Below are 9,565 nucleotides of genomic sequence, written 5' to 3'. Positions count from 1 at the left end.
CATTGGACTTGCAAACTTTATATGCCCCAATATAGGGGAATGCCAGGGCCAAAAGAATGGGAATGGGTGGGTAGGGAAGTGGGGGGCGCTATGTGGGACTTTTGGGATAGCATTGGAAATGTAATTGAGGAAAATATGTAATAAAAATATTAAAAATCAAAAAAAAAAAAAGAATGGGTCAATTCGCATTCTTCTACATGATACCCACCAGTTGTGCCAGCACCATTTGTTTAAAATGTTCTTCTTTCCACTGGATGGTTTTTGCTCCCCTGTCAAAGATCAAGTGACCATAGGTGTGTGGGTTCATTTCTGGGTCTTCAATTCTATTCCATTGATCTTCCTGTCTGTCTCTGTACCAATACCATGCAGTTTTTATCACTATTGCTCTGTAGTACAGCTTGAAGTCAGGGATGCTGATTCCCCCAGAAGTTCTTTTATTGTTGAGAATATTCTTTTCACTATCCTGGGGGTTTTTGTTATACCAAAGGAATTTGCAAATTGCTCTTTTTAACTCTTTGAAGAATTGATTTGGAATTTTAATAGAGGTTGCATTGAATCTATAGATTGTTTTTGACAAGATAGCCATTTTTTCTATATTAATCCTGTAAATCCATGAGCATGGAAGATATTTCCATCTTCTGAGATCTTCAATTTATTTCTTCGGAAACTTGAAGTTCTTGTCATACAGATATTTCACTGGTTTGGTTAGAGTCACACCAAGGTATGTAATATTATTTGTGGCTATTGTGGAGGGTATCATTTCCCTAATTTCTTTCTCAGCCTGTTTATCCTTTGAGTAGAGGAAGGCTACTGATTTGTTTGAGTTAATTTTATATCCAGCCACTTTGCTAAAGTTGTTCATCAGCTTTAGGAGTTCTCTGGTGGTATATGAGGTTTTGTCTGTGTGTATGTATGTGCATCATGTTTATGCCTGGAGAGGCTGGAAGAGGGCATCAAATCCCCTGGAACTGCAGGTATGGATGGTTGTGAGCTACCATGCGGGAGCTGGGAACCCAGGTCCTGTACACGAGCAGCTAGTATTCTTCTCCCAGCTCCACACGCTAAATCGTGATGAGTGAAAGTGTTATACTCGGTAAATGTACTGATTGTTTCTTAAGAGCATGAAATCTTGCAACTTTTCAAACCCCTGGACTACTGTTACCCTCAAATGCAGTCTCTGAAAGGCAGGTTCTCAAGTACCAGGGCAGCAGCTCAGCAACTCAGCAGCTAGTGACTTAGCAGAGAAAGAAACAGCAGACATTTGGCTTCAGTTTTGTTTGAATGACCCTGCTTATTTGTTTGTATATTCTGTTTCTCTCATCAGTGAAGTGTTTAATCTCATACAATTCCCAGCAAAGTGAGGAAAGGCATCTGTTAGTCTCTGCATCACTACGGTTATTTCTATAATTTTCATAAATATTTCATAAATACATCGTTTTCCTGTCAGTCAATATAACTCTTGTACTAGTTTCAGTGGATATATTTACTTTTGTTTCCAAATGACTTCTGAACGTGACACTCCTTTCTCCAAAACAAAGGTTGAATCTGCGTGGACCATCAGAAAGCTGAGTCCAACACTCTGCTGGTTTGAGGTATGACTCCTACTTGAAGTAGGTCAGAAAGCTATTTTTCTGTTCTTCTTTCTTTTAAGTAGGTTTTTTGTTGTTTAAATGTTTTTCTTACTATTTTTTAAATTGGGAACTTTATTATACTTTTTTAAAAATACACTTGCTGGGGATAGCGAAACCAGGTAAGCATTTTAAGAATTTATGAATTGTGGGGGCAAATACTGTACGGAGGAGCACTGAGGATTCTGGGATATTTGGGGAGATGTGGGTGGAGCTGCAGCTGTATTAATGCGCTGAGGCTCAGAGTTCAAAGTGGAAAACAGACCTAGATGGTAATACTGGTTTATAGCTGTTATTTATTTTGTTCCTCAGTTAAGTCATTCAATAAAGTGAGTATTGCTGAATTTACAGTTGAAAAAGCTTACATCCTGCACCTTAAATATTAATTGTCTTGCATCCTATCATTTTATGGTTAGAGCTACTAACCTTTTTTTTTTTGAAAAAACAACAAAATTTTATTGTCATTATTATCATTATTTTGCAGGGCTCTTATCATGTCATGTATGTGAACTATTTTGTGGAATCAGTTCTTGCCTTTCACCTTTATAGGTGTCAGGGATTGAACTCAGGTTTACATCATTAGTGCAAGTACCTTAATCCATGGAGCCATGCCACTGCTCCTGCTGACCATCTGCAGTGGAGTGATAATTGGTTTTGTATCTATTTTCCTAAAGAATAGTATCTTAAGTTTCTGAGTTCGGAACAGATTGTTCAACATCAAAGTTGTACCGTCAGTTCAGATGACGCATACTTTAAGTTGTAAAGTGTGATTGCGTCATTCATTACTTCCTCTGTGAGGAGGTAAGGTTCAGTCCAGCACTGAGACAGGTACCATAGGAGACTCTTACTCTCCCAAGATGAAGAGTGGACCAGCAGCCTTGTCAGCACCTCAGCTCGGAGCTGCTTATAAAGCCAGGAAGCCTGTCCTCATCCTCCCTCATCAGATCCAAGTCTGAGTCCATAGGCTGCACGCCTGTCCCCTTACGACTCTAAAGTGATCCTTCTACACTTGTGGGTTCTCAGTCACATTTATGATTTGTTGATGCAGTATGAAGAATTTTGAAGTGTGATAAAGTGAGGCATACAAGAATCTGGCTTGTGTCAGTGATCTAGGTTTACAGGGTTTAACCGCGACTGTTCTTTCTCATTGTGTGCTTTTGTTGTGTGATGTACTTTATGGAAATGACTTACTGAGGTGACTTTTCACAGACATGGACAGACATTCATGAGATCCTGGTGTCCTTTGGAAGGAGAGTTTTGTGCTATCCACTTTATCGTCATTTCAAGCTGGTGCTGAAAGCCTACCGAGACACTATAAAGATACTGCAACTAGGTAAGGCTTGCAGATCTGGGCATTAGAAGTTGTAAATTTTTAGTAAGTGAAGATGTAATCATGAGTTTTGCTCTTTTCTATATGTAAATAATGAAAGTGATCAGGCCCCCCCACCCCTCAGAATATAAAGGGCACACTGACCTTTTCTAAGAAAGGGAGGATAAAGGGAGAAGTGTGCAGCATCCAGAGCCCTTCACGCTGAAGATTCCATTGCTCATTACATTGTTTTGGAATCCTATAACTTTCTAGGCACTGAGGTCATGTGGATCCAATAATGAGGATAGAAAATTCTCTTCTCCAGTGAGGGTTACAGCTTTGTCAGAGATAACTAAACTGACAGTTCTAGTACAGAGCCCCAGACATTCCGCCTGAGAAATACAGTGATTGGTTAGGAGGGGACTTGTTACCAAGACTTGGGAACGCAAGGACATTGCAAGGAAAAGCATGGCTACTCTCAAGACTCTTGACTGCCGCTAGGTTTAGCATGGAAAGCCAATACTTTCTGACTATAAGAATATGGAAAATTCCAGGCTTCAAAACAAATTCAAATTGCCCCAACAACATCTTTAAGATAGAGTAATTCCCAAGGTAGCATCCATTTGTGTGGATTAGTTCTGGCATATTCATCTAAAAGTCACTTTCAGTACTTCCTGGCCTTTGTTTTTTGTCCCACCCATGTGTGTGGTGGATGGTTTCTTTCCTTTGCCCTCATAAAGGTTTATTGAAGAGCTAGTTTTCATTCTTTAGCAAAAGAAGGGATGTCCATTTCCTATTTCCTTAAGAAGTCCAGGACTGGTGAGATGGCTCCGCAGTTAAGAGCACTGACGGCTCTTCCTAAGGTCATAAGTTCAAATTGCAGCAACAGCATGGTGGCTCACAACCATCTGTAATGAGAAACAAAAAACCTATGGGCTGGAGTGAGTGGGGCCTGGAGGGAGCGGGGGGCTAGAGTGAGCTGGAGAAGGGAAGGGAGAAAACGAGAGAGAGAGAAGTCCATCTCTCATATCCTTAAAAAGAAAAGCTCACCCCCTTGTACGTAATAAGAGAAATTCATCCCCCAAGTCCAGGTGACTTCACTGGATTGTTAGGGACAGTCACTTCTCCAGTGTTTTGTCCCAAGGGACACCTGGCTTTTTGTCTTCAGTGTGACCTGTATTCTTGCTGTGCAGGATATGTGCTTGAAGTAGATCATAATTGTGAAAATGAATCATAGTTAACTGAAAGATGCCTTTTCATTCACCTGATAGGTTGAGACTAGCAGTATTTTACTTTGAAGGATTGTTGTTTAAGATAAATGAATACCTTTGACAAATCTATCTCGTTTAACTGTGGGAAACAAGCTGCCTTTTTTTTTTTTTTTTTTTTTTTTTTTTTTTTTTTTTTCTTGCTTTTCATCCAAGGTACTTCTCGGATCTCTAAAATTACCTTGAAAAATCAATCTACTCTAAATGAATGACTGCCGAGCTGCAACTGCACATCACAAGTACTTGCTCTTTGTAGTCTTGCAGGATTTTGTAAGCATTGTTTATAGATTTAAGCTTGGAGACTCTAATGTTGTGCCTTCCAGGGGGAAACCAGCAGAGCTGTGGCAAGCTTTCCCATGTGTGTTCCCACGTACATCCACTCTCACTTTCACTCCTATGAACTATGTCCTGTTACTTTTTATTCTGGGAAGTAATCTGGCACTCTGGATTTTTATTTGAAAAGTAATCAGTTCTGTGATTGCATAACCCAAAATAAATTTGATTGCCTTGACTTAAGAGTCTAATCAATTATTCAAACAGTTTTAGTAGGTTAGAGCTGAAATTAAGACTTAACTTTTCATCGTTATCACTCACAAGAAATAGTCTTATCAGCTGTATTTTGTTAGCAGCGGGAAACTTGAAATAACACAGCAGAGCCTCTGTCGAAAATGAATATGAGTGCCGGGTTCTGTGACTGGTGTAGGTTGTACTTAGTGTGGAAGCACAGCACTGGATTGTCCTGAACCTGTGCTATTGGATGTGAGGATGACAAGCTCTGAATGAAGGTTGTGACCTGTGTTTGCACAGGTGGATGGCACAGAAAGGCCATTATTTTCACTGAGGGATCTCATTTGTTTGGATACTCCATAAAATAAGTAGAAATAGCACCAACTTGGCATATGGTGCTTCCAGCAATGAATTTGTATCTACTTAGACTTCAGAACGCAGCCCTAGCAGTCACACTTGTGTAGTAAAGGTCAGATAGTGCTTGGATAGTAGGAAGTAATGAATGGCTCCTCCCCAGAGAAACTGATCTCAAATGGATGCTTCCAGAACCAACTGGGGAGGCTTCAGGGGCCACAGAGGTGACTTCATGATAACTGGCTAAGTGGGATTTTTTCAAAGACCCATGAATTTGCTTTATCTGACTTCACAACAGCCTTTACAAGGATGCTTTACTGGCCTTGAGTATCTTTGGGTTTCTTGGATCCTTCCCTCCTCCCATCTAGAGAAGGCTGCTTATCTTGTTGCACATTTACCCAAACTTGCTCAGGGTGGGAAACCTGACCTCGCTCTGATAAGTGTTATTTAAGTGTTTAACAAAGAACCTAGCCCTTTGTTGTTCTCCCCTTTTTGGTCCTTTTCGGGGAACACAACTCCCCTATTTGTATTCTCTGTTACTGACTCCTCAGCAAACTCTCTGCCTCTTCCTCGTTGGATTTTTTTTTTTTTAAGAGCATATAGAACCTCCCTGGAGCCATCCTTCAGCTGTTGTCAGTCAGCTGGGAATGAGAAACATTGAAAGAGGACAGTTTCCAGTGCACCTCAGTTCTAGTCTACTGGAAGCCACACGCCGTCGCAGCCGACACTCGATGGAGCATACGTTGTACACTTTACTGAGCATGTGGAGTCCTGTCTCTATCTTCTAGACCCTAAGGTTCTTTTCACTTCTGCTAGAAGGCTGAGCATGATGGGCTGGGAGGGCACAACTGGTTTCACCACTGAGCTCATTCTGTGTCCCCACTGCCTTGAACAGAAGGCATACGTGCCTCCATAGGGCTTCTGACACTTCAGAGTCTATACGTGGTTTTCCCCAAGTTCTAGTTGCAAGGGGAGTCTTAATTTCAGTACGTGAAAATTTTGCTTTGCATGTGTAAAGAGGAAGCCTTGGTGGTCTGGTTTGTTCTGTTCCGTGTTGCAGAGCCGGCAGTGAGTGGGACAGCTGTTGCAGGAAGGGACTGCAGGTGGCCTCCATGCCTCCTGACTTGTCCCTGGGTTCCGGAGACCTAGACGCCAGTCCTAATGCTTGTGCAGCAAGTGTATCATCCACTGAGCATCTCCCCAGCTCTAGAAAATGCTTTCAAAGGGTCAGTTGTAAGATATCCCATATTAGAATACTACCAGAGGAATTCCTTTAGGCTGACTGATACTAGCATGTCTCCTTAGACCTTTCCATTTTTATTGTTTAAGTATATTCTGTGCTACGGTCCTGCAGTCTATTCAGCAAGTGTTTGTGGAGTGCCTATCATGTCAGACTCCTGAAAATGCAGTGGCTTAGATAGGGGGTTAAGGATTCTATTATGTGTTTCAAAGGATGTTTAGAGGTTTTCTTGTTAAGGATTGAACCTGGAGCATGAAGCATTCTAGGAAAGTGTGCTGTGCTACTCCAAAGGTTTTTGGTTTAGTTTTTGAATTGTGTGTATAATGAAAATCTGAGAAGATAAATGTAGAGAATAAAAATGTAAAACCAGGGACGCTGAGGCATGTTACCTCCTACAGGGGGTAGGGGGAGTCCCTGCTATATTTGACCCCCATGTCTTAGCTCCTGCCATTTTCCCAGCACTTATCAAGTTAACGAGTTTATCTATTAATTGATTTTTTTCAACAGACATTTTAACTGAGTACCTACTTAAAAGCTCTTCTGTGCAAAGAACCCAGTAAACATTAAAAGCAGTAGAAGGAGGAATTAGTATCTTTGCAGCTGTTGTTGATCCCCGTAGCAGCGGCTTGCTTCTAGCACTGGTCAGCACCATAGTGTTCTTGACATAGTGGCTGATGGTGAATCCCTAGGCTGTATCTCTTTCACTTCTTTGTGGAGAAAGTGAATCCCTAGGCTGTATCTCTTTCACTTCTTTGTGGAGAAAGTTCCAGTGACAGCAGAAAAGTTTCATACTCTGAGCTCAGGAGAGAAAGGATTTTATTAGAAGGGTTCTTTTTGTCTTAGAGTTGTTCCAGGACTCATGTGCCAGGGTAGTGACTATCCTCTCATGGTGCTGGTGGCAAGTTCACCTGAGGGAAGAAGTTTTAGGGTAAGAACTTCATCCCGAAGTGTATGATCCTGGTATGTTGTCATGGCAAATGCTGGACAGGCACAAATCCTTTCCAGTGTTGTATGTGCACTACTGAGACTGTGTGGTTGGGTCGCTATCACAGTCTTTACAAAGGTGAGATGAGGCATAAGCATCAGGGAAGCCAGCAGGGAGATCCCTATTGGCAAGTGAGGACGTGGTAATGCTTTTAACTTGTGTGCGTCTTAGCCACTAGGCCATTCTTCTTGCAGCTCATGGTATATGGCACCCGTCTGCTCACAATTTCCAAGGATCTTTGTGCTCTCCCTGTGGTTCTTTGGTGTCCTTATGGTTTTGGTTGTTTTGTTGTTGTTGTTGTGTTTGTTTGTTTTTGTTTTTGTCAGTTTGACATGTTTAAAGAGTTTTGTGGGAAGAGGAAACCATTGAGAAAACATGTCTCTCAGATTGCCTGTGAGCAAGTCTGTGGGGTGTTTGGTTGATGATTGATGTGGAAGAGTCTAGCCCACTGTGGGTCCTGTCTTTCCTGTGCAGGTGGGCCTGAGCTGTAAAAAAGTAGTGATAGCACACCTTTAATCCCAGCACTTGGGAGGCAGAGGCAGATAGATCCCTGAGTTTCAGGACAGCCTGGCCCACATAGCGAGTTCCAGGACAGTCAGGGTTACACAGAGAAACCCTGTCTCGGGTTGGGGTAGGGTTCGGAGCAAACACAAACAAACAAAAAGAAGGCACATTCAAAGAGCCATGAGGAGGAGCAAGCCAGGAAGCAGCTTTTCTTCTTGATCTTTGCTTCAGTTCCTGCCTCCAAGTTCCTGCCTTGAGTTTCTACCCTGACTTCCCTGCTTGGCAGACTACAAGCTTTTAAAGGAAATAATCCCTTTAACTCCCATATTGCTTTTGGTCATGGTGATTTTTCACAGTAGAAACCATAATTAAGACATTTGGGTTACATATTTTCCTTATTCTTCTTCAAGGCTAGCTGTATTGCAGAGCTAAGCTTACGATTTTGAATAAAAACTAAAGTAAGAGGGGGCATAAGCCTTAGTGTCTGTGTCACTAAGAACTGAGACAAGTACTGTGTACTAGCAGGCACACAGCACTTAAGCAGGTACCCTCCTTGAAAGAAACGTTCACTTCAACAAAGGGAGAAGGATGATTCACTTGAGGTCAGACAAGTCCTAGGGGCGGCTAACCAATACATCCAGTTCTAGACACAACTCACTTAAGCCCTAATTAAAATCTCACAGGGCAAGCTTTGGAGCAGGAGTCAACTCCTAAATTGGGTACCAAGCCAAGAATGTTGGAAAGTGTAGGGATGGTGAGTGGGCTAGCCTGAGCTACTATAGGGATGGTGAGTGAGCCAACCTGAGCTACTCTCTACCTTCTCCCCTCTCAAGCACAGAGACTTGAACTCTTACCTATTCCTTGGAGTGCCAGTGTATGTTCTATCTCTTAGTGGTTCTGTCTTTCTGTGCATGTTAGTTAACCTCAGAGCATTTGTAGATTCCTACCTGTGCCCATCTAGAAGGTTGTTGATGTACAACTGTAAGGTAAGAAAACCATCCACTAATTTCACAGAATCCCAGCCTCTCTAATAACTCCTGGGACTCTCTAAGCATTGTTAGCTGTTAAAAATGTATAGATCGTTCTCATGGTAATTTGTTAACCTGTAATTATATGTAAGGTTTTTTTGTTCACTTAAAATACAAATATAGGGGGCAGCATTTCCCACATGGTTGGTTTACATGTTACAAATTGCCTTTTAGTTACTGTGAATAATTAATAGTTCAAGGTTATCCTGGTACCAACAAATCACTTAAAATGTACTGTTCCTTGAAATTTGAGTTATATAGTAGTGCTTACTGGTAATGATGTTCAAATCAACTTATCATTAAATCCTTTCAGAGCATTCACCATCTTTGTTATATTTCCTGCACATTTGGTTTTGCTAGGTTTTGCTAGTTTCTTAGCTGAGTAGTATAAAAACCAGAAGTTAGTTATATTTTTGAATGTGTGATTTTTAAAAAAAACTTTATAATTAGTTCTCTTTAAATATCTAACATCAGTTTTAAGCCTTTTTTTGAAAATGGGAGTAACTTTCATTCTGTATTTTGTAAGAAGATAAAGGCAGAAAATTGTATTTATTTAAAATGAAGTTGGTAGAGAGAGGGGAAAGCTTTAATTTAAGGTTTTATTGCATGTTAATATTGGAACTTAGATGAAATGAATTCAGTCATTTTATGTGCCCCCCCCATGAACATGCAAGAATTCTATTTATTTGACTGTTTCTTTAATAAGAAGCTGATTTCTTTTTTTTTTTTTTTTTTTTTTTTT

General features: G+C 40.9%; 1 protein-coding gene across 2 annotated transcripts in view; it reads left to right on the top strand.

The window, feature by feature from the left end:
* The window catches only part of Shq1 (SHQ1, H/ACA ribonucleoprotein assembly factor), a 94,296-nt gene that overhangs the window by 34,484 nt on the left and 50,247 nt on the right, over positions 1 to 9,565 (top strand). For both annotated transcript variants that reach the window (XM_021165304.1, XM_029478869.1), the window contains exons 8-9: positions 1,539 to 1,592; positions 2,838 to 2,961. In XM_021165304.1, coding sequence (XP_021020963.1) covers positions 1,539 to 1,592; positions 2,838 to 2,961 — 178 coding nt within the window. The remainder of the gene's footprint in view (positions 1 to 1,538; positions 1,593 to 2,837; positions 2,962 to 9,565) is intronic.

The sequence above is a fragment of the Mus caroli genome, chromosome 6 (genome assembly GCF_900094665.2).
Source record: "Mus caroli chromosome 6, CAROLI_EIJ_v1.1, whole genome shotgun sequence".
NCBI classification, from domain to species: Eukaryota; Metazoa; Chordata; class Mammalia; order Rodentia; family Muridae; genus Mus; species Mus caroli.
The sequence above is the reverse complement of the archived record's forward strand: the minus strand, read 5'-3'. Positions and strand labels throughout refer to the sequence as shown.